Source organism: Pelodiscus sinensis, chromosome 1, assembly GCF_049634645.1.
Source record: "Pelodiscus sinensis isolate JC-2024 chromosome 1, ASM4963464v1, whole genome shotgun sequence".
NCBI lineage: Eukaryota > Metazoa > Chordata > Testudines > Trionychidae > Pelodiscus > Pelodiscus sinensis.
In genome coordinates this window covers 99,817,470-99,844,815 of record NC_134711.1, presented here as the reverse complement: position 1 = coordinate 99,844,815, position 27,346 = coordinate 99,817,470, and the positions used below count along the sequence as shown (strand labels likewise).

Below are 27,346 nucleotides of genomic sequence, written 5' to 3'. Positions count from 1 at the left end.
CTTCCAGGTCAATAAGACGGTGTTGGGACCAATCACAGCTGTGTAAGAGAAGAATGGGTGGAAAGGCATAAAGAAGGGTACCATGCCAGTGAATAAGGAATGTGTCTGCTATGGAGCCCCTGTTGTGGCTCTAGGAGCTGAACTGCTGACACTTCGTCTTGTGATGTGTGGCAAACAGGTTCATGAGGGGAAAGCCCCACCTTTTGAAAATTTACAATATCACCTCTGGGCAGAGCGACTACTCATGATTGTGAAAGGACCTGCTGAGATGGTCCACCAAATTGTATACACTGAGGAGGTGTGATGCCTGCAGGTGTATTGAATGTTCTATACAAAGTCTGAGCTTCTTGGCATGGGAGAGGAGTGTACACCCCTGTTTGTTGATATAGAATTTTGCTGTCATGTTGTCATGACAGAGATATGTTGGCTTGCTAGGTGTGCACAAAATGTCTGACATGTCAGGGAGCTTACAGCAGTGTGGCTGACATTGATATTAAGGGCTGGTCCACCTTCAACCACAGACCTTGCGTTCGAGGCCTGCTAGATAGGCACTAAGGATATTAAATAATGATTAATTTACTAGTTGAGTAGTCAGTGGAATTTTCGTTTACTCGACTAGTCGATAGGCACTTCCGCATTCCTCCTTTGAAATGTGCATTTCAAAATTGGAACACTGTGCAGTCTGGGGCCAGTGGGCAGTCCCGCTGAATCCGGGCTCCACAAGGGCGCTTCTGCTTTGAAATGCACAAGAGCTTGGGGCTTCTTGTGCATTTCAAAGCGGAAGCATCTGCATGGAGCCAGGAGTCAGTGGGACTTCCACTGGCCCCGGGCTGTATGGGGTGCCAGCTTTAAAATGTACAAGAGTCCCCAGCGAGGGCTCTTGTATGTTTCAAAGCAGAAGTGCTAGCATGGAGCCTGGGGTCAGCTGGGGAGTTCTCAGCTGACCCTGGGTGTCCATGCGTGGCATTTCCATGGAACCTGGGATCAGCTGGTGAGTTCCCAGCTGACTCTGGGTTCTGCAGAAATGCCACAGGGAGCTGTGGGCCAGCTGGGGAGTCCTTAGCTGACCCTAGACTCCATGAGGCGCAGCCACTTTGAAATGCTGCAGTGGCGTTTCAAAGGGGCAGCCCCAAACAGCTGATTCTGGGCTCTCTGTGGCGCTGCCCCTTTGAAACGCCACCGCGGCATTTCAAAGAGGCAGTGCCACATGGAGCCCGGAGTAATATCCATGCGGCGCTGCTGCTTTGAAGTAACCCCTCTTCTCCCTCTCTCCCACTTTGCTGCCTCTATCTGATAGAACAAACACAAAAAAACCCAGTCTTGTAGCACTTTAAAGACTAACAAGATGGTTTATTAGGTGATGAGCTTTTGTGGGGCAGACCCACTTCTTCAGATCATACTCTGAAAGTGAATAGGCATGACTGTTATGTAACAGAGGAATACAATCCCTAATAAACCATCTTTTTAGTCTTTAAAGTGCTAGACTGTTTTTTGTTTGTTTGACCAAGATCAGACTAACACGGCTATTTCTCGTTACTTTTCTATCTGATAGAGGCAGCAAGGGGGTAGGGTGGATCGACTAGTTGACTCGACTATCCTATAAGCATTTGCTTATCGGATAGTCCACTAGTCCTTACCATCCTTAGTGGGCACCCTATACCAAGTCCGAAGCATACGTGGCTAATGATAGGGACCCCTGCACAGACTCCCTCAAGGATTGAGCCACCACTGCAGAGAGTCTACATTGAGTCCAGTAGAATCACAATCCTGTCCAGTTTGTCTCATGTTGGTTGATACCCCAACGCCAATCATGACTGGAGAGGTCAGAGCCTCAGTCTGGCATGCTGCACTTTCGTAGGTGCTTGCCATCATATGATCTAAAAGGCAGAGGCAGCTTCTTGCTGAAGTAGTAGGAAACTGTCTGAGGCCTCCAATGATATTTGACATGACCTGAGACTGTGACTCCCCCTAGGCCAAATCCCAAACTGCCCTATGAACTGCAGCTTCTGAACTGGGGGCACTATGGTCTTCTCATTTACAAGGAGGCTCAGGGTGTTGAACGTTTGTCTGATAAACCTGAGATGGGCCTGCATCTGCTCCCTGGAATGGCCTTTGATCAGCCAATCACTGAGATAAGGAAACACATGTAGTCTGTCTGCGCAGGAACACTGCAACTGCTGCCAATACATTTGTTGAAAACTTGCAGTGCTAATGACTGGCCAAAAGGGTGGACCATAAATTGGTGGTGCGTCCCATTTACCATGAACTGGAGGTACTTCAAGTGGGCTTGGACAATTCATATGTTGAAGTACGCATCCTTTCATTCAAGGGTAGCATTCCTGTCTGCTGGATCCAAAGAGAAAATAATGGAGGCCAGGGAGACCATATGAAACCTGAGGTTCTTTACAGACTTGTTGAACTGTCTCAGGCCTAAGCACACCTTTGGTATTAGAAAATACCAAGAGTAAAACTCTTTGCTCCTGTATTCATGAGGAGCTTCCTCCACTGCCCCTAGGGATAAGAGTAAATGCCCCTCCTGAATAAGGAGTTGCTCATGAGAAGGGACCCTGCAGAGAGAGAGCTGGTAGGGAGGGATGACAACTGGATTAAGTATTCCCTCTCCACTGTGCAGGGGGACCCATCAGTCTGATGTGATACAGGCCCAAGCCCGGTGGAAAGGGGATAGTTTTGAAGCAACGGCCTGGTGGGTTGAATCCAGCTCGGGTTCTGTTATGCTGTCCTCAACTGTGCCTTCAAAAGGCTTTTTCAGGCCCTGATGAAGGCTTGGAGTGGCCAGAACCCTGGCCAGAGGATGGGTGAGGCTTCCTGTCACTCCTATTCCTTTGTTGGGAGTTATATTGCTGGTTCTGTGGAAAGAATTGTTGCCACTGGTGGGGCTTAAAATGTCTGCCCTGAGTCACAGGGCTGTGGAGGGCAAAAGACTTAAGGTTGGCCCTAGAATCCTTGAGGCTATGCAGCCATTTATCTGTTTTGGTTCTCCCCTCCCCCCCCCCAAAAAATAGTGGTACCCTTAAAGGGGGATTGAATGCAGATCCAAAGCTTGGAGCCAGGAGGCCTTCCTTATGACCACTCCTGTAGCCATGACCCTGGGCTACAGTGTTAGCACTGTCCAATGCAGCCTGTGAAGAGGACCTTGAAATGATTTTCTCTTCCTCAATAAAGAGACTCAAAGGCTACGTCTACACTGGCCCCTTTTCCGTAAGGGGCATGTAAATTTCGCCTATCGTCGTAGGGAAATCCGCGGGGGATTTAAATATCCCCCGCGGCATTTAAATAAAAATGGCCGCCGCTTTTTTCCGGCTTTTAAAAAAGCCGGAAAAGAGCGTCTAGACTGGCCCCGATCCTCCGGAAAAAGCGCCCTTTTCCGGAGGCTCTTATTCTTACTTCAAAGTAAGAATAAGAGCCTCCGGAAAAGGGCGCTTTTTCCGGAGGATCGGGGCCAGTCTAGACGCTCTTTTCCGGCTTTTTTAAAAGCCGGAAAAAAGCGGCGGCCATTTTTATTTAAATGCCGCGGGGGATATTTAAATCCCCCGCGGATTTCCCTACGACGATAGGCGAAATTTACATGCCCCTTACGGAAAAGGGGCCAGTGTAGACGAGCCCAAAGAGTGTAGGAGCATAAGCTTTCGTGGGCAAAGACCCATTTCGTCAGATGCCCACGAAAGCTTATGCTCCTACACTTCAGTTAGTCTATAAGATGCCACAGGACTCCTCGCCGCTTTTGCAGATTCAGACTAACACAACTACCCCTCTGATACTCAATAAAGAGAATACTTCATGAAAGTCAGAGGAGAAGCAACTCTGTGAATTTGGCCAGGGATGTTAAAGAGTTGAAGGCATAACCCCGCTCTTGCTAGGTGTTACACTACTGATAGCTTCTCATTAGAAAAAAGAAAAATAGCCTCAAACTAAAGGAATGGTTTTACTTTTTTTTTTAAAAAAGAAGATTGTTATGGAAAAAATTAATGCATCAGTTTCATATCTAGCAAAATACACATTTGGCTGCCATTTATTCAATACTCAAAGTATATTTGCCTGGAAAAAATACTCAACACTGCTGTCTAATTTTAGTGAATAATAATGTTTGATAATCACATTGATAAATGAAGTCAGTTTCACTCAATTTAATAAGACTTCCTGGATGGTGTAGACTCGTTCTGCAATATAAATAAAACCCTGTTGAATAGAGGGATCTGATGATAATATCTTTAGCTTTTTCTTAAAAGCTCAGTTCTAATATATCATTGTGCCTAATATTTATTACACTGATTTGTGAGCTTGCTAAAATTTCCTAAATAGCTGTACTAAAAATCTACAAGTTTTCTGTGCAGAACTATAAACAATATATGGGTATTTAGCAATGTATGTTTTTGCCTTAGTTGATTTGTAGAATTTTGTGGTCACAGAAATCATGTATTTTACATACATGTCTTGAATGTAGACATTTGAATTACCTAATACTTGATTTCCACTCACCAACTCAGAACAAACAAATGTATGAACTAAGACTGCTTTCTTGTTTCTTTCCAGAGTTGATGTAACTGAAGTTCAGATGGCCATAATAATCATCTTCTTAATGTCTGCATTTGGTGGAACTACTATGTGGGACTATAAGGTAAGTTTATCAAGCGTTCAAACTTTCACAGTTGTATCTGAAGTTATGTGCAAGTGTATTGATGTTTAGTAATTGCTTTTAAAAATCTATGTTTAGCTTACGTTGCATTTGTTAAATCTTATTTTTTATTTCAATTTTAATACATATAAACATTGCTATATATACTTACTATATGGTGCCTGTTCCCATGTAGTTCAGTACTGTATCTCTTGGATGTGATGGTGTGGTTTTCTATGCATGAATTTATAGCTTCACAGAGGAAAAAGACCCCATCTGCCATATATAAACTTTAGGCACTCTGATTATTGTTCAAAGGAATCTTACCAAACGTCTATATTTTGCATATGTAATGGTTTCTCTTACATCCACTTCTTATATTTATTTCTGCACTATAAATTTCTGCACAAAAGTAGACTTGCTCCATGGTAAAATAAAATGTCCATTTAAAATCTACACATCCAATGGGCTACATTTTGCTTTATGCTGATATAAATATGGAGTAACTATAAAAAAATCAATGGAGCCACACTGGATTTACAGTGGTGTAAGAGCTTATCTGGCCCTGTAACTTTAAAATATCATACTCAGTATTTTTCTGGCATCAGTATTTTTTAAAACGACAATTCCAGTCTATTTGAGGGAAGGGGAGAGCAGCTCATATTTCATGTAGAATAGAACCATTTAGGATTGAATGCAGAACTATTTTTAAAAATTGGAATATTTCAGTGATTCCCTAAAGTATGCTGGATTGTTGTTCCAGTTCTTGGTATTTTAGTTTCATCCATGTAATACACAGTACTAGTTACTGGAATACATAATATTATTATCATGCAACATTGAGTTAATTTTGTAGTCTGGATTATTTTAATATGTTTGATTGTATCCAAATCATTCATCAGTCATGAAAAGGCAAGCTATTTTTTGAGGGAAATGTTTTCTTAAACAGTTTGGTTTTCTTCTCACAAATAGTTTCAGAAACAGAACAAAAGCTATTTAAGCTCAAAATACAAACCATAAGTAGGCCTCACGGACATGACTAATTGATTATATATAATTTTTGTGTCAATTGATGGATTGTTTTGAGATGCAGTAGTCTCTGCCTTACATTTGAATATTGAAGAAACAAACAAGTGTCTCCAAAAATATGTAGTCCATGATTTTAGAAAATTCATTGCTACTCTTTTTTAACCCTCTGCTGCCTTGGAAGTTTTCTTGAAACTGCATTTGACTCTAAAAGGTAAATATTTTGTTAAATCTATATCTGGATAATTATACCTAATGCAAAGATGCATCATATGGCATATTATGTAACATAACAAAGCAGGCAGATGGAGTTTGCATTTCCTGTGGTGCTGCATTGTGTTGCCCAGTGAACGAGAGAGAACTATCCTTTTTCCTGACACAAATTTCTGTTGAATCGTATTTGAAATTGTTAGCTAAGTATAAAAAAGGCTTTTGAAGGATACTGCAAATACGAGCATCATAAAATACAGTTAACTTTCTGGGGCAGAATTTAACCTACTTCTCAAGGATTTAAACATAAAAAAGGTATTGTCATCTTAAGGGCAGGACTATATTCTGAAACCTATTTGAGTGTAAGTTTTAAGGAAAAGGGATAGTTAAAATAAAGCAATACACATTGTTTTTGGAGACTTCAGCAGCAGTTTAACTTTTTCCAAGGAATGAGATCCTTTAACTTTTTAAAAACATTTTTTTTTCCTGCAAGATCCCTTTGATAGAACTACAACTGAAGATTCTTCCTGTTCTTGGAATAGTGGGTGGAGCATTATTTTCCTGTTCCAACTATTTCCATGTCATCTTTGGTGGTGGAGTTGGCAAAAATGGATCTACAATCGCAGTAAGCTATTTCAGAATTTAAACTATAGTCTAATGTTGGGGTGTGGAATAGAAATGTCAAATTGAGGGTAATTAGCTAATCGAGTAGTTGATGGAATTTCCATCGATTAGTCGATAAGGGGGGAAGCTGCAGAGCTGCAGTGGGGTTAGCGTCTAGCCCGGGAGCTAAGCCCTGGTGGCTCTTAATACATTTAACCAGCAGAGATGCAGTGGGGACCCAGGAGCAAGCCCGGACAACTGACTCCTGGCTCTCACCTGGTCTCACGCTACACCTCTGCCTCCCCTTGCTCTCCCTGGAGCTGGTGTTGGGGGGAACCGTCTTAGCCGACTCCTGCTCCCTCTCTCTGATAGGCAGCAAGGTGGGGGAAGCAACTAGTCAAATCACTACTCGACTACCAGATAAGTATATGCTTATCAGATAGTCAACTAGTCACTTACATCCCTTGTGTGAAAGAAGGTTACTTTGTAACTAGATTAGTAGTTTGAATGTTAAATTCTTATATTCTAAAAATTAGTATTTCTGATCATCTTGGTGACTGAGTATTTAAGCAATCTAGTATATTGATTCTCCTGTTTAATATACTTTAATGTTATCTGTAAAATCATTCAATACATATGAGACAACTAATTACTCAACTGCAGTGGTAACAAGTCACATTTGGTGTATACCTTTGATTAGGGGCTTTGTATTGTCAGAGAAATTACAGTGAGGTTTGAGTTGATTTAATATAATAGGAAAGAAGTCAAGTCAGTGGGAGTGCCCCTGCTGCACAGAAGTTCAGGACCTGACTTCTCCCCTTCCCCCCCAGACTTGTTGAGTACATATGACTTCAGTTGGCTTTTAGTGGCAGTTGTGATTGATCATTCCTGAAAATGGGGGGGGCTCAAAATGTATGATCTGGTTCAAGTTTTGCTGAGAAATGTTTTCTGCTTTGTGTGTTTCAGGGCACTAGTGTTCTTTCACCAGGCCTCCATATAGGACTAGTTATCACTTTAGCAATAATGATATATAAAAAATCTACAACTCTGCTGTTTGAAAACCACCCTTGCCTCTATGTCTTAACATTTGGATTTGTGAGTGCTAAGATCACACAAAAATTGGTGGTAAGGAATCTTGTATGTCATTGAATGTGTATATTTGGTCCTTCTGAAAGTGTGGTATTGAAAGTTGGTAGGAACTGTAAAATCTCCCACTCAACTCTGCTAATGTATCCTGTTTGTTATTCCAGACCTACTACTACAACTAACCTGGGCCTGTCAGAGACTGGCTGGGATTCACAAGGGGAAACTAACTGCCACTTGAGGTGGCCAGGTTCAAAATTTAGATCTCCAAACCTTTGGTCAGATAGGAGCCTGAGGAGTTTAGGCACTAACTTTCCACTAATAAGGTTCCCTAGGTGCCTTAACTTCCACTGGGGAGGGAATGCAGACAGGCACCACAGTCCTGCAAACAGTGTATCTTAGTACCTTTCACCTGTGCCTTGTCACAACTAGATATCTATCCACTATCTTTTCTGTGGGGATCCAATTCAGTAGATGTGCTCAGAGGACTCCTTAGAGTTAAACAGCTGGATTGCGACCTGCACAAAACATGAGCCCGAAGAGCAGTTTCAGTGTCTCCTGTTGAAATTGTTTCACTTTATAAAGTAATTCACTCATTGGGCCAAAGGATGGGGTGTGAGTACATAACCCACTGGTTAGGCCTCTTACCTAGGATGCAAAAGACTTGTGTTCAAGGACATGTACCACTGACTTTTAATTAAATAGCCAGCTATTTTATACAAAGTTGAACAGCTTCAATAGGAGACATCATTGACACATCCAAGAATACTCTATATCCCAGTGGTTAAGGCATTCCAACCTCAACTTTTTAATCTTGAGATTAGGGCACACAGAGTTATTCTAAACAAGTGAAAATACAATGTTTACCTTTTTTAATAAGTGGGCAGGACATTCTCCATACTGAGATCTGATTTATTCAAATGGGAAACCACAAAATCGACAAGTTTGTTAGCATTATTCTGGATTATTATATTGGAAGACTTTTTTTCTTGAGACTCTTTTTGTGTGGGTACAGGCTTTGAATATCCCAGGTGTCTAGCAAATCTTCACTGTTCAGCTAAATAGCAAAGTGTTAGGTTTGAGTTGAGAAGCAACTCTACTTGGCTTACAGCAAGCACGGCACAGATTCACTGCTTATACAGGCAGCCCCCGACTTACGCGGATCCGACTTACGTTGGATCCGCACTTACGAATGGGGCTTTTCTCGCCCCGGAGCTCACGGGCGGCAGGTCACCACCCATGTCCTCCGGGGCGAGAAAAGCTTCTCCCGGTCTCCCTGGTCTGCTGGGGGGGTCCAGCAAAGCCGCTGGACCCCCCCAGCAGACCAGGGACACCCGAGCAAAGCCGCCCAGGCAGCGGGAGTCCCGCTGCCTGGGTGGCTTTGCTTGTTTGCCCCAGAGCAAAGCCGCCCAGGCAGCGGGACTCCCGCCGCCTGGGCGGCTTTGCTCCTGTCCCCCTGGTCTGCTGGGGGGGGTCCAGCAAAGCCACTGGACCCCCCCCCCCCCAGCAGACCAGGGACACCCGAGCAAAGCCGCCGCCTGGGAGGCTTTGCTCGTGTCCCTGGTCTGCTGGGGGCGTCCAGCGGCTTTGCTGGACCCCCCCAGCAGACCAGGGGGACAGGAGCAAAGCCTTGGAGCACGCCCGCAGCGGGACAGCCCGGGCGCGCCTGGGCTGTCCCGCTGCGGGCGTGCTCCAAGGCTTTGCTCCCTGTCTCCCTGGCCTGCAGGGAGACGGGGAGCAAAGCCTTGGAGCACGCCCGCAGCAGGACAGCCCGGGCGTGCTTGGGCTGTCCCGCTGCGGGCGTGCTCCAAGGCTTTGCTCCTGTCCCCCTGGTCTGCTGGGGGTTGGGGGGTGCAGTTAGTGCCCCCCCCCCCCAGCAGACCAGGCTTTTCTTGCCTACCTCTGGGGTAGAGCAGCTGGGGGCTGCTGGGTTGGTCCCGCAGCGCCGCTCCGGACCAACCCGGCAGCACCCCAGCTGCTCTGCCCCAGGCGTCCTGATTCAGCCGCTGCTGGTCAGTTTCAGCAGCGGCTGAATCAGGACACCTGGGGCAGAGCAGCTGGGGTGCTGCTGGGTTGCCCCAGTAGTGCCGAGGAGCCGCACTACTGGAGCAACCCAGCAGCACCCCAGCTGCTCTGCCCCAGGCGTCCCCAAGTCAGCCACTGCTGAAACTGACCAGCGGCTGACTACAGGAAGCCCGAGGCAGAGTTGCTCTGCCCCAGGCTTCCTGGAATCAGCCGCTGATCAGTTTCAGCAGCAGCTGACTTGCGGACGCCTGGGTTTCTTAAGTTGAATCTGTATGTAAGTCAGAACTGGCATCCAGATTCAGCCGCGGTTGAAACTGATCAGTTTCAGCAGTGGCTGACGCCAGTTCCGACTTACATACAGATTCAACTTAAGAACAAACCTACAGTCCCTATCTTGTACGTAACCCGGGGACTGCCTGTACTTCACAAGTGCATACAGAGCAGAATAGCAAGGAAGGATTGGATCCAGAAGGATCAGTAAAACTGTTTGAAAGTGTACAAGAACTTGTAAACACAGCTAGTTGCCGGTCAGAAGGGGAGAAGGCCTTTGGGAAGGAAGAACTCTACGTGCAGTTGTTACATAGCTGGGTTAGATACAAAGGTAGCTTTTTCTATGCAATAGAAGTCTTTGTTGTAGCTAACACATTGGCACTAACTATGATAGTCAGTCAGTATTACCATTTTGTTGCCCAGTCACATGAGCTTCGTGGTAACATCACAGTCCTTTGTTATGGAGGAGGGGACAAAGTACATACTTGTGCTTCTTTAATGTAAAAGGGTTCTAGGAGTAGCAACAGCAGCAATACTGAAATTAATTGCGCAGCAAACTGCCATGTATTAGAGAGAAACTTAAAAAGGCAGAGGAGATAGGGTGAGGCCAAAGCAGATTTGATGGTTGTAATCTTGGGCTCACTGAAAAGACCTTTCTAGAAAAGTACCAGAACTTAGAGTACCTTAAATGTCCTTATTACAAAAACAAAACAGTGTTTTTAATTAGTCAATTGAATAGGTTGACTGACTGACTCCCTTTCCAGAGCATTATTTATTTGTACTGTTCCTTAATTTAAATATTTGTAACCATAAAAGTTCATATTTTCAAAGTAAATTTTCTTTTACATTTGGCAACAAGCTTTGTAGCTATATCAAATCTTGTTTTATGTAGGTGGCCCACATGACAAAAAGTGAAATATATCTTCAAGATACTGCATTTATTGGACCAGGCCTTTTGTTTTTGGACCAATACTTCAACAGTTTTATTGATGAATATATTGTTCTATGGATAGCATTGGTAAGCATTAGTTTTACATTTTTAATTTAATAATCAAGTATTAATACTTATTTTTATATGGAAATATATATACGGAGCAGGTAGAAATTCATTCCCTCTTCCCATGCTGCTATGTAAACTACCGGTAGTTGTTTTCTCCTTTCTTGGCACCCAATACAGTGTTAGCTATTGTATGCAATTCATGGTTTGGGGCTGAAGTTTAGGACAAAAGAAAATCCTGGAATCTGACATCATAAATTCAGCTTTTGCTCTGCAGAAAATGTTAGCCCAAATGTAACAGAGTAATTTTAAGTATTCATGCATCTTTTTAAAAGCTTTCTGGCAGTGGAAAAGCAAATACATGGTTAATTTGCAATAAGAGTTTTAAAATAAAATTGAAATTTAAAAACTTGTAAATTTAAGATGGCTTTTAAGTTAGAATATAAACTAATCCTTTAAATACCTTTCTAAAACTACTCCATGAGGGCTCAGCTGAAGGTAGACCTTTTGGTTTCAATGGTGTTTTTGTAGAATAACTTTGTTTTTATTTTTAGGTTATATCCTTGTTTGACTTGCTGAGATATTCCATTGGTGTATGCTTGCAGATTGCTGCTCACCTTCGTATACACGTCTTCCGAATTTCATCACTTCAAGCTCCTGAACAGGTTCAAAATCATACTGACTGACTAGTAGTTCAAGGAGAAGAGGAGAAGCAGTTAGGGGAATAATGAATAAACTAGATCCCCTTTTCAGGAATACGGATATAAAGCTTTTCAAGAGAAGTCAATGAAAAGCTTAGTAATTTGCTCAGATAAAATACGATTATTTAAATATGAAGTTGTGCAGAATCGATTGATTAATGCTTATATCATGAAGCATAAAATGCCTCAATGTAGTCTAAACAGTGCCATCATTACTTTTGCTTGTGGATCCATCAGTCTGAAACTGATTTTCTGCCATGTACTCCTTGATTGAGAAAAAGATAAGTTTAATTCTGGTACAAAGACTGTCTACAAATCTAAAGTATTAACTACTAGAATTCTAAGAAATGTTTTGCTTCACATGAGGAAAAATGACTAATTTTTTTAAAAGATTACATTGTTTCTAAAATCTTAAACTGCTGAGAATTGCTATAAAATTAATCAGATTTCCAGTCTGTGCCTAAAATAAAATTTGAAAATCAAGACTGATTAAAAATTTACCATCCAGCAACTCACTGCTGCTGTTACTCTAATAGATGTTGTTTGATGCTGAAGAAAAGTCAATGGAAATCAGTACCTGACAAGTCCAGTTTTTATTGTTTATATATATGAAAGCTACTGGATTTTTCTCTTCATATCCTCCCCTGCTTCATCTTTTATAGCAAACTCTGTCCACCAATTTCAAATAATATCATTATCTCTTCAGGCACTGATTCAGGGGTGGAGCTTCCATTTCAGCTGTTACTGAAAATATATAGTTTGAGTTTCCTTATAAGGCCTGGCTTTTAGTTTTGCACCCATTATAATTTATTAAAACAGTTAATGTTGAAGTACCATCAAGTAGCTAATTTGCTAGCAACATCAAATATTTTGACAACTAAATGGCATAAACGTTACCCATAGTTATTTGCAACAGTAAAACTGTGAAGGTGCAAATATGCAAGACTAAATATTTGGCCTTTATACTTAGAGATCTGATCCGGCAGGATCCTTACATTCTGATGGATTGCACCATTAGATTTAAATTGCCATCCAAATTTGTTCTTGGTTTATGATCATAAAGAGCTGGATGTGTGAGAGGTTCTTTTTAAACACAGGCTGGTTAAGGAATTAAGACATACTGCATTTCATCATTGATCATAAAATGGATTATTTGTAAAGCAATATCCAGTGTGATGAGAGCTCAGGCTGTGAAATGACCTGGCTGGTTAACAGATTTGTCTATTTGAAAATACTGGCAAAATATAAGGGTAATCTAAAACCTCTACTGTTCAAATAAATGATGCATCAGATCTCTTCTTCTGGCTAATTTAGCTGAGGGTTAGTAACCTTTCCACCAAATCTAATTTCTAAGTAGCAAAAATAATAAAGTCAGCCTTCATGTTTCACCCCTCCAAGCTGCTTCAATAGACTGAAGGACTTTTGTAATTAATGTGAAAGTACCTTCTTAATTTCTAAAGTGTTCAGTTCCAACATTTCCAAAGCTTGAAATATACTAAGCACACTTTCACTTTACTTAAAAAAACCACCAACATTATTATTCCAGAAATATTGTGATACAATCCTGTTAGTCTTTAAGTGGTTGAAAGCTCTGACTTGATGTACCATGTGATACACCTGCACTCTATGGTGGTGTTTTTTTTACTGCTTCTGATAAACTTGAGAAACATTGTTTAGCAAGCATTCTGAATAAAGATTTTTTTTTTCAGGGCATGAGGTTTTCCACCCCTCATTTATTATTGGAAAAACTATTAGAAAACACTCACTGGTCCCTGGGCTATACTGCAGCCATAAACTTGAACCTGTAATTCACCACTTGTCAGTGGTGCTGCACTTTGTTGTGAATCACATAACTTCCCTAAACATGTAGACAAGGCTTAAGAGTTCATCTTCCTCACTGGTTCAATAAACTGGGAGGAAAGCATCATGTACAGATGAACTTTTAGCATTCATTTTCATGCATGTTAGTCATAATATACCCAGTGAAAAACTAGTAGTTCTGTAGCACCTTAAGGTATGTCTACACTACCACCCTAGTTCGAACTAGGGTGGTAGTGTAGACATACCCTTAGAGACTAACAAAAAAAAAAAAAGCATCATGAGCTTTTATGGGCAGAACCCACTTCCAATGCAGAAAGTGGGGGCTTGCTAAAGACCTTAAATATCTTGCTTCTAGAGGCTTGTGTTTTAAAAACTCCCCAAGGTCACAGATTGCCTGACTTTGGGAGATAGACTGCCACTATCCAAGTAAAAAAAAAAACCCACTTTCTTCTTGAACCCAGGAAGAAAACACTTGGGAACTTCTTCTAGAGGGGTACCTCAAGGTCTTTTACCATAAGAGAGCTGGGGGAAATACCCCTAATCTCTGACACCTGCCCTCTCAGTTTTAGGCATGCATACAAAAGACCTCCTGTTACCTTCTAGAACACAAAAATCAAATCATAGCCTTAAACAAGGTGATTTTATTAACAAAACTAAAGATATAGCTGGTAAAGCATACTAGGTTGCTAGGTGTTATAAAGCAACTTAGAAAAGAACAGATTAAAACAGAGGATTGTATCACTGGGATTCAGCTTAATTATGGGAGGAGGGGGGCCACATGGACTCAGCACAGAGGGATTTAACAAAACAAACAAACAAAAACACTGATTGTGGGTAAACAAACATTCCCTATCTACTCGCATATCCATATTTTAGGGTCCAGTCCATTTCTTTGCCTGGTATTCTTTGTAGGCATGGTATTCCTGTCTGGTTCAATTCATCTTGTTCTCCTAGCTCCTGGGTTTAAAAGCCCCTCAAATCTGAAGAAGCAGGTTTTGTCCACAAAAGCTCGTGATTATATATATATTAGTCTCTAAGGTGCTACAGAACTACTTTTTTTAACAATACAGACTAACTCAGCTATCCCTCTGAGATGGTGAAAAACAATAATGACAACTTTAGCAGTTCTCAATGAAGTGTCAGTTACTCTACAATTACTGTAAATAAGAAAACTGTTTAATGAAAAAAAATTAACTCTGCAGTTTCTCTTCCACAACAAGCTCAGCCTTATTTTACTAATCAGCAGGCATAAGAAGCTTGTATTGTACTCTCAAAACAAATTACAATGTAGGGTATAGTTGTGCCTGCTGGCATTGATGTTGTGGGCATTATTTTCTATTGGACTAAAACATGTGTTTGACTATTCATGAACGTATCACACCAGAAAAGAGAGACACCTACAGCATTATCTGACTACCTCTAAGTTGTCATTTAAGTATAATATAAACAGTTTCATGACTTTGTAACCACCAAAGATTCACACACTAACATGTGTCTTAACCAACATAAGCCAATTAGTAATGAATGAGTGTTTAATTACTTGCACTTTGACTTCACTGATTATCTGCTCTAAGTTCTAATAACTGTTGTGGAAGGGTGTGGCTGCATGGTAATTATTAACTCAAAATTTCAATCTCAAATAAGTAGTTTAGTTGTTTCTATTTCAGAGGCTATCCCTGATCTCCTTTCTAGAAGATGAACTTACTTTACTTCATACCAGTTTTAAGCGGGAACCAAACAACTGCCCTCACACCATGAGCAGCTGGCCCTCTATTCAGAAAATAGTGCAACAGTAACTCCCTAAAAATGATACACACTCTATAATCCAGCAAGCAGCCAGAAAACTCAATTCCAAAATGTAAATACTAAGTAATGGAGAAATATTTTATGGTCTGGTTTTGAATTCCTTTGGAAAACTGCATTTTCAGGGTAATTCTAGAAAAAAGTGGGAAAAATTATGGGCATATTACTATAAATTGTTTTATAGAATCAAAGCTAAAATTGTCATTACAAATGAGTGTTAGTTCCTCCAAGTTATACTTGATGTCAAGCAGCTAATAATTAAATGTATTTTATATTATATCCAAATGTTGGAATATTTCAGGGATTTCTTAAGTTGTACAAAATGAATGTGCATAAAGTGGCTTTCTGTACAACAAATACATAAAAACTCCAACCTGGCTGTAAAAAATAAGAGATACAGAATATAAAATTTTTTAAAAAAAATTTCTCTTCACTAAACTACTTATTCTTTTATAAAGCAGCAAGAACTACCTTTCCAACTACAGCTGTAGAGACGGGTACCTGTTTTAGTATTTTCCCCAGGCTATTTCCAAAATGGTCCACGAGAAATGACAGTATATACTATGTAGTGCTATCAATAATCACTGCAGACTGCATTGCAAATTGTTTAATTTGGCTCATTTAAACCAATTATGTGCACAATGGTGTAAAGCCAAAATACCTGGTTTAATAAAACTAACAAGTTTTGCCTTCTTAGCAGACATATGTAAGTACAACATACAGCTTATAATAAGGCTTCTAATGATACTTTAAAAAACTTCAATCATTATAGAGGCTAGAATGAAAAAATAGGTAACAATGTAGTCTAATAACCTATAGTATCAAAGAAATGTATTTGTGTGTAACATACTCTTAATTCCTAAACTTTCTGGTATGTTCTCTTGCAAATATACAAGATGTATACACAGAACGTAAGATTATTTTGGTGGTCGCTATAGTTTACAGTATAAAGTTGCAAAGGTGCATTTTTGTGTAACACCATCAGGTTTTTAATGTGTCCTCTTAATCCTGTGATGTCATTATTGTTGGAATTTTGTGATCCATTTTGTATTAATGCTTCATACGGTTCACAGATTCATATTCACCTTTTCAAAGAGGTAAACATCTATTAACTGCCATACTGCTAGGCTACGTCTACATTGGCCCCTTCTCCGGAAGAGGCATGTTAATTTCCAACTTCAGAATAGGGAAATCCGCGGGGGATTTAAATATCCCCCGCGGGATTTAAATAAACATGGCCGCTGCTTTTTTTCCGGCTTGGGGAAAAGCCGGAAAAAAGCGTCTAGACTGGCGCGATCCTCCGGAATAAAGCTCTTTTCTGGAGGATCTCTTATTCCTACTTCAAAGTAGTACTTCAAAGTAGGAATAAGAGATCCTCCGGAAAAGGGCTTTATTCCGGAGGATCGCGCCAGTCTAGACGCTTTTTTCTGGCTTTTCCCCAAGCCGGAAAAAAAGCGGCGGCCATGTTTATTTAAATCCCGCGGGGGATATTTAAATCCCCCGCGGATTTCCCTATTCTGAAGTTGGAAATTAACATGCCTCTTCCGGAGAAGGGGCCAATGTAGACGTAGCCCTATAGTCTTGTGCTTTATAATACTGCTTTACTGCTAGAAAAGCAACTATCACTGCAAAGAAGTTAAGGAGAGATACAAGCAGACATTTTAAAGACATATTAATAGTTTTTGAGGAAAAAAATCTGGTTTGTAATCTCATCCATTAATAACATGAAAAAATATACTGTCAAATTCACTAGTAACATTATTGAAACAATACATCTAACCCTAACTCTTAAATTTAAATTTTAAATCAGCAGACTTATTTTTCCATGGCTAATGGCTATAATTGTATCATGTTACTTAGGTGCAAGTTGTTTCTTCATTGAGCCATCAGAATAACATGGACTGAAGAGACTTGCGAACAGTTGCCATCTCTTGCTGTTGCTGTTACAAGAAAGGAGATAACACTGAACAAATGCAACATTTAGGCAAATTAGTCTGATATACTAAAAGAATTAAAAGTGAATGTTAAATGAGTTTTCTATTTAATGTCCTGTCTCTGCATTTTTACTGTTTCCCCCATAAATCAATGATAATACTTACAGTGTCCATCATTATTTTCTTTTGCAACATAGCCATTTCTTTGCGAAGTTCATTTTGTGCACCAGCTAGAAGATTTTCATGGTTCTTTTCCAGTTCTTCCATACTCTAAATTACAGAAACGAATATGTCAGTTTTAGTAAAACAATACAAAGCCCCTAGCTTTCCAAACAAATTCTGTTCACAAAGCAGAAGAAAACAGAACTCACTGAACACCACACAACACTGGTAACACAGTCACAACCGCAGAATCTGAGTTACAAACTGACCAGTCAACCACATGCCTCATTTAGAATCTGAAGAACAATCAGGTATCAGACAAAAATTAATTAATTAAAGTACATTACAGAACTGTATTAAACAATCTACAAGAAAAGAAATTTTTTGATGAGGAAAATTTGTGCTTGTATTATTTAAATTAAGATGGTTAAAAGCAGCAATTTCTTCAGCACAGTAAAGTTTCAAAACTGTGTTAAAGTCAGCATATGGTTGTAAATTTTGAAAGAAATCCCAATCTTTCAAAATTATTTTTTTTTCTTTTGTGGATGTTAAAATTTAAAAGAAAAACAATATGGTAGCTATGGCCACTTTTTTTTCAGAATGGTTATTAGTTTAAATAAGGGTACATCTAGCACACTGTATACTGACTTTTTAAAAAATAACCAGATTCATTCATGTTTCACTAATTATTAAACTAATCTATTGCTGACCACATAAAAGGAGGCACTATTTTGCTTTGGTTCTGGTCTTACCAGTTGGGATGCTTTCAGAAAGTGGAGCTAGTGGGCTGCTATTCGACCCTGTGGTGATTGTGCTAAGGGGTCCCGCAAGGTTCCATCTTGTCCCCTATGCTGTTTAACATCTACATGAAGCTGCTGGGAGAGGTCATCAGGAGTTTTGGAAGACGGTGCCATCAATATGCAGATGACACCCAACTCTATTTCCCTGTGACATCAGAACCAGGTGTGGCAGTGACTGATCTAAACTGGTGTCTGGAGGTGGTGATGGTCTGGATGAAGTCAAACAAGCTGAAGTTGAATCTAGAGAAGATTGAGGTCCTGTGTATTAGGAGACCATCTGTTCGGGAATGTGGCGTGGTACCTGTTCTAGGCGGGGTTACTCTCCCCCTGAAAGAACAGGTACACAGTTTGGGGGGAGTCCTGGACCCTTTAACATTTGAGAACCAGATAGCTTCAGTGGCCAAGAGGGCTTTTGGGCAGCTTCGTCTGATCTGCCAGTTGCAACTATTCCTGAACAAGCATGACTTGGCCACAGTGTTCCATGGTCTTGTTACATTCTGACTGGATTACTGTAATGCGCTTTATATGTGGCTGCCTCTAAAGAGCCTTTGGAAACTTTAACTGGTCCAGAATGTGGCTGCTCGAGTTTTAACTAATACTCGTTATATGGAACACATTATGCCAGTGCTCTGGCAGCTGCACTGGCTTCCGGTATGTTTCCAGGTACAATTTAAGGTCTTGGGTATGACCTGTAAAGCCTTAAATGGGTTGAGTCTGGGGTATCTGAAGGACCGTCTTCTCCCATATGAACCTGCTCGGGGACTGAGGTCAGCTGGGGAGACTCTGCTCAGTGTTCCCCCACTTATGGAGATAAGATTAAAATCTACAGAGAACAGGGCCAACTCAGCTTTTGCTCCCAGGCTATGGAATTCTCTTCCTCGGGATATTCACATGGTGTCAACGTTAGCATTGTTTCAGTGTCAGGCTGACCCACCCTTTTTACTCGTGCTTTTATTGGTGTTTGAGTTTGTATGTGTGTGTTCCTTCTCTCGAGACACTTTTAGCAGGTTTTATGTCCTTCTGGGATCTCATATTTTAAATTTTTATATATATTTGTGTTGTGTTTTAAAAAATTTTGTAAGACGCCTTGAATATTTCAGAGAGAGAGGTGGAGTAAAAACATTTAAAATAAATAATAAAATAAATAAAATACAAGAACATAGACTCAAATACTGCTGAAAATTTATTAATTTTTTAAAAATTCTATCTATGGTAGCAATTAAACTCTTTTCTGTACTAGAACTCAGGGAAATGTAGAACTTTGGTAACTTGGAAATAAATGGACTATTCTGTGGTCTTAAATCAGCTTTGATTAAAACACCACATACTTAGTTTAAACTGGGGAGATACTGTTTATATTATTCATCTCACCTATATTCCAGAGCTATGTTAACCTGGCTTCTGAGATGTGGGAGAAGGTAAAGATACCATATTGATTCCTCTGCACTCAAAAGTTAGCAGACCTATTTTATTTTAATGTAAGTAGTGGCCACTTTCCACTAAGAGAACATCTATAAATTGTAGATGAAGGGTTAACAAGTGATGCTTTAAAAACTGAGTAATCAATTGTAAGAGTCCATAATCTATTATACATATGTCTGTAATGTATTTAACTTCTGTTAATTATTTATTAACCATTTATGTTAAGGGGCACTGTTTATAAATTGCGTATCATGCTTTCAATATAATATCATTATACATAGTAAACCAACAAAACCACAGAAAGTCAGTGAATATTAACTGGATCAGATGAGTTCACTTCTACAGAAGATTTTGGAATACTTTTGTTGCTGGCATCAGGGTGAATACTGAGTTTTAATATTAGTAGGCCTGTCAAATGATGAAAAAATAATTGTGACTAATGGTGCAATTAAAAAAAATCATGATTCATTGCATTGTTAATAGAATACCATTTATTCAAATGTTTTTATTTTTCTATATTTTCAAATATTGATTTCAATTACAATGTAGACTACAAAGTATAAAGTGCTCACTTTATCTATTTTTATTACAAATATTTGCACTGGAAAAAAAATGACATTTTTCAATTCATTTCATACTAGTACTGTAGTGCAATCTTATCATGAAAGTTGAACTTACAAATGGAGAATTATGTACAAAAATCCATGCATTGTTTTATTTTTAATGTAAAACTTTAAACAAGTTTGCTCGGTCCTATTTTTTGTTCAGCCAATTGATCGGACAAACAAGTTTGTTTGTTTATAGAGAGAATATCTCCCACTTCTTGTCATAATGTCTCCTGAAAGTGAGAATAGGTATTCACATGGCACTGTTGTAGCCAGTGTTGCAAGGTATTTACATATCAGATGCACCAAAGATTCATGATTCTTTGGTGGGCCACCATTCCAGAGGACATAAGTTCATGGTGATGACGGATTTTGCTCTATAAGAATCAAAAGTAGTATGGACTGATGCATGTTCATTTTTATCATCTAAATTAGATGATAAAAGGTTGATTTTCTTTCTTGATGGTTTGGGTTCTATAGTTTCCATAGTGGAGTGTTACTCTTTTAAGGCTTCTGAAAGTATGCTCCATACCTCTGCCCTCTCAGATTTTGGAAGGCACTTCAGATTCTTAAAGCATGTAGCTTTTTTAGAAATCTCACATCTGTACTTTTTGTGTTTTTGCCTAATCTGCACTGAAAGTGTTTTTAAAATGAACAACGTGCTGGATCATCATCTGAGACTACTATAACATGAATGTTATAGTATGTAGGTAAAACATGGAGACGTACAATTCTCCCCTCTAGTTCAGTCACAAATTTAATTAATATATTTTTAACAAGCAACATCAGCATGGAAATGTGTCCTCTGGAATGGTGGTTTAACCATAAAGGGGCATACAAATGTTTAGCATATTTAATACATAAGTATATTGCAATGCCAGCTACAAAAGCCCCAAGCAAATGCCTGTTCTCACTTTCAGGTGAAATTGTATACAAGAAGTAGACAGCATTATCTCCCACAAATGTAAACACACTTGCTTGTTTTAGCAGTTGGCTGAACAAGAAGTAGAACTGAATGGACTTGTAGGCTCTAAAGTTTTGCACTGTTTTATTTCTAAATGTTGTTTGTAAATTGCAGTTTCATGATCGATTGCACCAGTGTTTCCCAAACTATGAGCCGCGGCCCGGTACCAGGCCGCGGGATAAAAATACTGGGCCTCAGCATGCCTGGTGGATGCCGGCAGGGCCGGCCTTAGGCCAATTCGGGCCCCATGCCCCTGAACCCGGAAGTGCCAGCAAGTTACAGAGCCGGGGGCCCTGCTCCACTGATATGTGGAGCTGGTCTCTCCCCCGGCTCTGCCTGGCGCTGCCCCCCCCCCCCCCGCGCGTCCTCCCACCCTGTCCCCAGAGCGTCCCTGCCGTGCGCAGCTCCTCCTCAACGCCTGCTGCTACCCATGAGCGGCGTTGCACGTGGGCAGGGAGGATGCCCGGATGTGACGTGATGTCACGTCCCGGGATTTTAAAAGTCTTCGGAGGCACGTGGCGGGGCCACGCTGCCTCCGGGTTCAGCCTCCGGGGTCTGAGCGTGGCCTCTGGCCCCACAATGTAGAAGGCAGAAGGTAGGGAACAGGCTTGGGCGGAGGCGAGGAGGCGGCAGCGGGCTTGCGTGGAGGGGGAGGAGTGGAAGGGGAAGGCACCAAGGGACAGGGTGCAGGAGAGAGAGAGACGAATGCCAGGGGGCCAAGTGCAGACAATGAGGGAAAGGATAGGAGTGGAGGTGTCAGTGGGACGGGGGACAGGGTGAGGCTGGGAGAGGAGAGGAGAGTGGAAGGGCATTGGGGGCTGGAGGAGGAGGTGCTGGGAGAAGGCTTGAAAAAGTGTGGCATGAGCGAAGTGGGGATGGAGCACGTCGTGTGAGGGCACAGAGGGACAGGAGGGGATGAGGCAGACAGTGCTGAGGGGGTGGGTATCAGGGAAAGAGAGGGCAAAGGGGGCAGGGGCAGTAAGAGATTTGGGAGGCACCAGGAGGGTGCAGGGCTAAGGGAAGGTGCAGGTGCTAGGGGATTCTGGGGTGAGGAGGAGGAGAGAGATGGCCACCAGAAGTAGCACGGGACGGGGGAATCAGAGCAGGCTGGGGAGATTGGGGGCCGGTGGAAGCAGGGCTGCTGGGGGTGCGAGGTTGGGGGCAGGGAACTGGCCGGGGAAGTTGGGGTTGGGGGAAAAGAAGCGGCCGCCGAAAGGAGGGCTGGATGTGGGCAGCGGGGCTGGCCAAGCGAGATTGGGAGGAGAAGCGGTGGGACCTGGCTGCTCGGGAGGGGGCTGGGGGAAGTGGGGCTGGCCAGAGGCGCAGCGGGGGGAACGGGGGAGGAATGAATTGGCCTGCGGGAAGTGGGACTGACCCGGCCATATGTAGATCTTGGGATGCTGCCCCTGTTACCCCTCCCTCCCGCAAAGCACAAAGCATGAGTTAGTCCAGCCCGGGGATTCTATTATGTTCGTCTGCCCGCCCCTCCCCTTCCCCTCCCCTCCCCCTTCTCCCTCCCCCCAGTAGTTGCGAACTGTCTGGCTGGTAGACACACTCATGCAGCCTGAGCACATTTACCAGCCAGGCAGTTCAAAACTACAAACTGATACATCTAGTAATAATACAACTTACCTAATGAGAAAATACCAGACATGTTATATGTCTGGTATTTTCTCAGTTTGTTTTTTATGTGTTTATATTTTTGGGCTGCAAAAAGCAGTATTGGGGGGAAAAAAAAGGGTTCCAACTAAAGTAAAATGTTTGGGAAACCCTGGTCTAATCAGCTTTCTGTCTGTCTTACAGTCCATTTATCCAATCCATATTCCTTAACTTGCTGGCAAGAATATTGTGGGTGACCATATCAAAAGCTTTGCTAAAGCTGGCACTGGGGGTTTTGGGAGGACCAGAAACAACTTATTTGAATAGTCAACATTACGGTCCTCCAAAAGTTCATGAATGGATTTACTGGTCCCTGTGTCAAAAAGTTTGGGAACCACTTGATTGCACTACAATGTTCGTATGAGGTGAATTGAAAAATTATCATTTTACAGTGCAAATATTTGTAATAAAAATAAAGTGAGTAGTGTACACTTTGCATTGTGTTGTAATTAAAATCAATTTGAAAATGTAAAAAAATCCAAAAATATATAGTACATTTTATCTGATATTCCATTGTTTAACAGTGCAATTAAAACTCTGATTAATTTTTTAAATTGTGATTTTTTTTAATTTGTTAGAGTTATCTGCATTTAATCATCAGCCTAAAATATTAGTTTATTAAAAGTAATACCAATTGTGACATGGTTAGAAAACTCACCCAATGAAGCATAAAACTATTTAAATGTTAATGTATTTGAAAATCTTTCTACAAATAGCCATAGGTCACCATATTCTAAGGTAGCCATTCACTATTAGTGAGACTGCTACCTCTAACAAAAGCATAACAAATGCTAAGTTTTGGCTTATGCTTTATTTTCAAGTACAGTGAAATATTTCACCATTTTATTTAAAAAATTGGGTTTTCATAACATTAATTCAAGTCTCAGTCTTCACACCAAGTCACATTTGGTGAACTAAAGTTGTGGTTACTCTTAATTTGATTTCAATCTGATTGATCAGTTTAGCTTACACTGGTAAATGTACAGATGCAAAGTAAACAGATGTAAACAGTTTTAATCAGATGTTATGCTCCTGCAGGGTTTGACTGGCTTAATCAAATCACTTTTTTAAACAGATTTTAGTTAAGTGAGCACAACTTGTGTGTTTAGACAAAACCTTAATGGTAAATGGAACTATCCTTGCAGGCTACAAAATAGCACTACACAAATATTCTTGATTAATGAAAGGAGCCATGTGTAAGGTTCACTTACTGGTATCATCCTTAAATGGTTTTTAATTCAATAATTATTTTAATATACAGGGGATTTTAATCCTACACTAACTGTAAGTTTCAATGCAGCTTTACCTATGGAGTCATTAAGAATCCCTCTTAACAGAATCATGATCTAACTTTAAAAAAGGTGCATATACTGGACCTTTAAAAATTGCTCATACAGCTGTTTGATTGTTTTCAGTCTCTGACTCTGAACTATTCTTGCCTGTTGAAAAACCTTCTGTTGCTGGCGAAACATATTCTAAAGCACAAAGAAGAGTCATGTTAATTAACAGGCAATGGTTGGGTCCATGCTGTCAATGTTCAGAAGCATTAAGTTCCTCCTTCACTGGAAATCCATGTTCTAAAATCTCTAACATGGATCTCTGGTAGAAAGGCAGATAGCAAAGAAACAGAGTATGTTGTCCATATGTATTCTCTTGGTCTATGTTACTGGCAGGGAACAGGACAACTTGCAAACAGAGAAACACAATATCTTCCAAGTAATCTGAACTGGTGCAATGTGCTCCCAGGCTATGTCTACACTGACGCGATCTTGCGGCAGAGATATGCAAATGAGGCTAAGCGTGGAATATCGCTGAGCCTCATTTGCATGCCTAATGAGCCGCCATTTTGGTGGAAGAGGCACTTGCGCTAGAAGGAGCTGTCTACACTGCCCCTTCTTGCGCAAGAAAAGCCCTCTTGCACAATGCCGCTACGCTGATTATTTTCATTGTGCAAGAGGACTTTTCTTGCGCAAGAAGGGGCAGTGTAGACAGCTCCTTCTAGCGCAAGAGCCTCTTCCGCAAAATGGCGGCTCATTAGGTATGCAAATGAGGCTTAGCAATATTCCATTCTTAGCCTCATTTGCATACTTCTGGCGCAACAACCTGCCAGTGTAGACATAGCCTTAGAGTAATTGTGTCCCTCTGCCATTATATAGCTTTCTTCTCCCAATATTACGGAGACCTGTTCTCATTCTCTGGTCCCAGTGAACATAATCAGGTGTAAATGCTGTAATTCCCCACTGTCATCCTATACTACACATACTTGGCATTGCTTACCTATTCCTATCCCAATTCTAATATGTCTAGTGATTTGGGTGGAAACTTGCCCATGTATGATAGGACATTTAGGATCTGCTCTTATCTTCCATGGGAACATTGCTTCTCTACACTGAGTCTGCATGTTGCTCCTGCAACTTGAGGAACATTTACCTCTATATTGATCAAGTTAGATAGAGACACTACAACATCAGATAGTCTTTATCATCTTTTCATTTTGTAATATATCTAATCATTTGAATAAACATTTCACACTTGGGAAGTCCTGAAAACTTTTGAGAGAGAGAGTCCCCCACACCATGTTTTGACTGAAATTCATCTCATGTGTGTTTATGCCTGTTGGAAGTTGCTGTCTAACAATTAGCACTTGCAATATAAAACCAACTTATCAGTTGTCAGGATGGAAACACACCGCTAGTTTTTCTTCCTGTTCCTCTGCTTTCTGCACATCAATATCCCATTGTTGAAATAAAGTCAGGAACTGCTGGGAATACTCATGGTTGAGCTTCTGCCTATAAATACATCACAGTGCCATTTAGCTTTTATTGTCCACTTATGAAAAGTGCTATATGTGATTATTCCCATTTTATAGGTGAAGAAACATGTCTCAGTTGGCCTGGTCATTACAATTGTAGAGCCACTAATGCCAGAAGAAATGAACTTTTAAAACGGTTTTTTTTAGAAATAATACTTTTTACATAGTACTAGAAGAACTGCTCAAATGTGGATTTCCTTTAGCGGAAAGCTTGGAAGTGGGAAGGAAAGCAGAGAAAGTTCTATTTTCTTGAAGGTATGGGGCTTGCATACTTCCTCTGTCAATATGTAGGGAATGGCACAAAAGAACTAAGCAACCGTTGCTTATTAAAATAGTGAAATATGGCCCTACAAAAAGTTTGTAATCAATTTGAAAAATGAACATAGACATTTGTTTATGGGTAAACTAATGTCATTTAAAAGAATGTATGAGCAAAGACCACTTAAATACAATTTGCAGATCAATATCCAAATCAGAGGAAACACTATCAGAGATATCCAACTTGTTCCAGATTTTTGAGGGATGTTTATGAAAAAGATGAGGGCGGTTGCTTGGTGCAGTGGCAAGTGCCAAAGGTGCAAAGTCAATACAAGCGGGTGGGGGGAGGGGGGAGGATAGCCTGAGGTTTGACCGCTTGCCGTGCATTTTCAATGCATTCTTGTGTATGTTACAATTACCATGACTTTTGTGTCTCCTTCCCTGCCCCCACAAAAACTGGGGCCTTTCTGTCCCTCTCCTCCGCCCCCTCCCCCCCCCAATCTATTGCTGGAATCACAGAACACTAGAACTGGAAGAGATCTCGAGAGGTTGAGTCCAGTGCCCTGCCCTCATGGCAGGACCCAGTACCATCTAGGCCTCTCTGATAGATGTCTATCTAACCTGCTCTTAAAGAGGCATGACTCCCAGAGACCTCCCCCAAACAAGGAGAAATAGAGGATGGGCACTAGGAAAGTTGTCTCCTGCCAACAAAGCATGATATGGACAGCACTTATGATGTAACTGACAGTAACTTAAGTGTCTTTTTCTCACCCGAGTAACAAGAAGTTACATCAACTTAAGTGACAGTGCAAACCAGCCTCATGAGTGAGTTATGTTAGTCCTTCCAAATGAGTATCAATAAAATATTTGTATCATATTGTTAAATATTCTGTATATGATACATATTTTATATGTGCCTGAATTTTAAATATTTTACTAGTACTATTTGCCTTTAAGGCTTGTATTTGTGAGTAATTAAACCTGACTGAGGGGCAAAGAAAAATAATGAATAGATAGTTTAAAAAATCTAATACTCAAGATTACCCAAGCTTAGTTTTTAATACATAAAACTTATAATACTTTTAAGTTTTTACAAAGCATTTAACTTTTTAAAAAACCAAACAATAAAAACGTAATAAAAATGTCTACTAAAATTTTTTCACTTTTAATGTAGAACAAAATTTTGACCAAAAATAAAAAATGATCTGTTTGCTTAGACAGTTTCAATTCACATTTCTCTTTCATAAAATGAATGAGATGTGTTACTCTATTGCGGCTGATTTAAACAAAGTAGACGTATCTAACCAGAAGTTTCAGCAGGATATCTCTTGAGGCCAAGTAGATAGGACACAATTCCCTGATGCTATGACAACAGATTCTGTGATCCAGAAAAACAAATTAAATACATTTTTCCAGCAATAAGTGTAACTCTTACCTCTGTTCTTGCTGTGTTTTCCAAACATGTTCAATTTTCTGGTTACTGGTTTTAAGAGAAGCCTTAGTATACATTTCTAATCTTTTCCTCTTAGCTAAGAGAGCCTTGTTAATGTCAGCTGTA

General features: G+C 40.7%; 2 protein-coding genes across 2 annotated transcripts in view; one reads left to right on the top strand and one right to left on the bottom strand.

Moving 5' to 3' along the window:
• Positions 1-17,270, top strand: part of LOC102458739 (cholinephosphotransferase 1) — a 25,212-nt gene extending 7,942 nt beyond the window's left edge. The window contains exons 4-9 of the mRNA XM_006138040.4: positions 4,552-4,636; positions 6,363-6,494; positions 7,439-7,597; positions 10,743-10,868; positions 11,402-11,512; positions 17,033-17,270. Of these exons, the coding sequence (XP_006138102.1) occupies positions 4,552-4,636; positions 6,363-6,494; positions 7,439-7,597; positions 10,743-10,868; positions 11,402-11,512; positions 17,033-17,077 (658 nt within the window). The 3' untranslated portion in view covers positions 17,078-17,270. The remainder of the gene's footprint in view (positions 1-4,551; positions 4,637-6,362; positions 6,495-7,438; positions 7,598-10,742; positions 10,869-11,401; positions 11,513-17,032) is intronic.
• LOC142830953 (synaptonemal complex protein 3-like) lies at positions 16,972-27,346 on the bottom strand. Its single transcript, XM_075939265.1, has 4 exons — positions 27,224-27,346; positions 25,408-25,507; positions 17,272-17,376; positions 16,972-17,112 (listed from the first exon to the last, which is right to left on the bottom strand). The coding sequence occupies exons 1-4, from the start codon at positions 27,295-27,297 to the stop codon at positions 17,059-17,061; spliced, it is 333 nt and encodes a 110-aa protein (XP_075795380.1). The 5' UTR covers positions 27,298-27,346; the 3' UTR covers positions 16,972-17,058.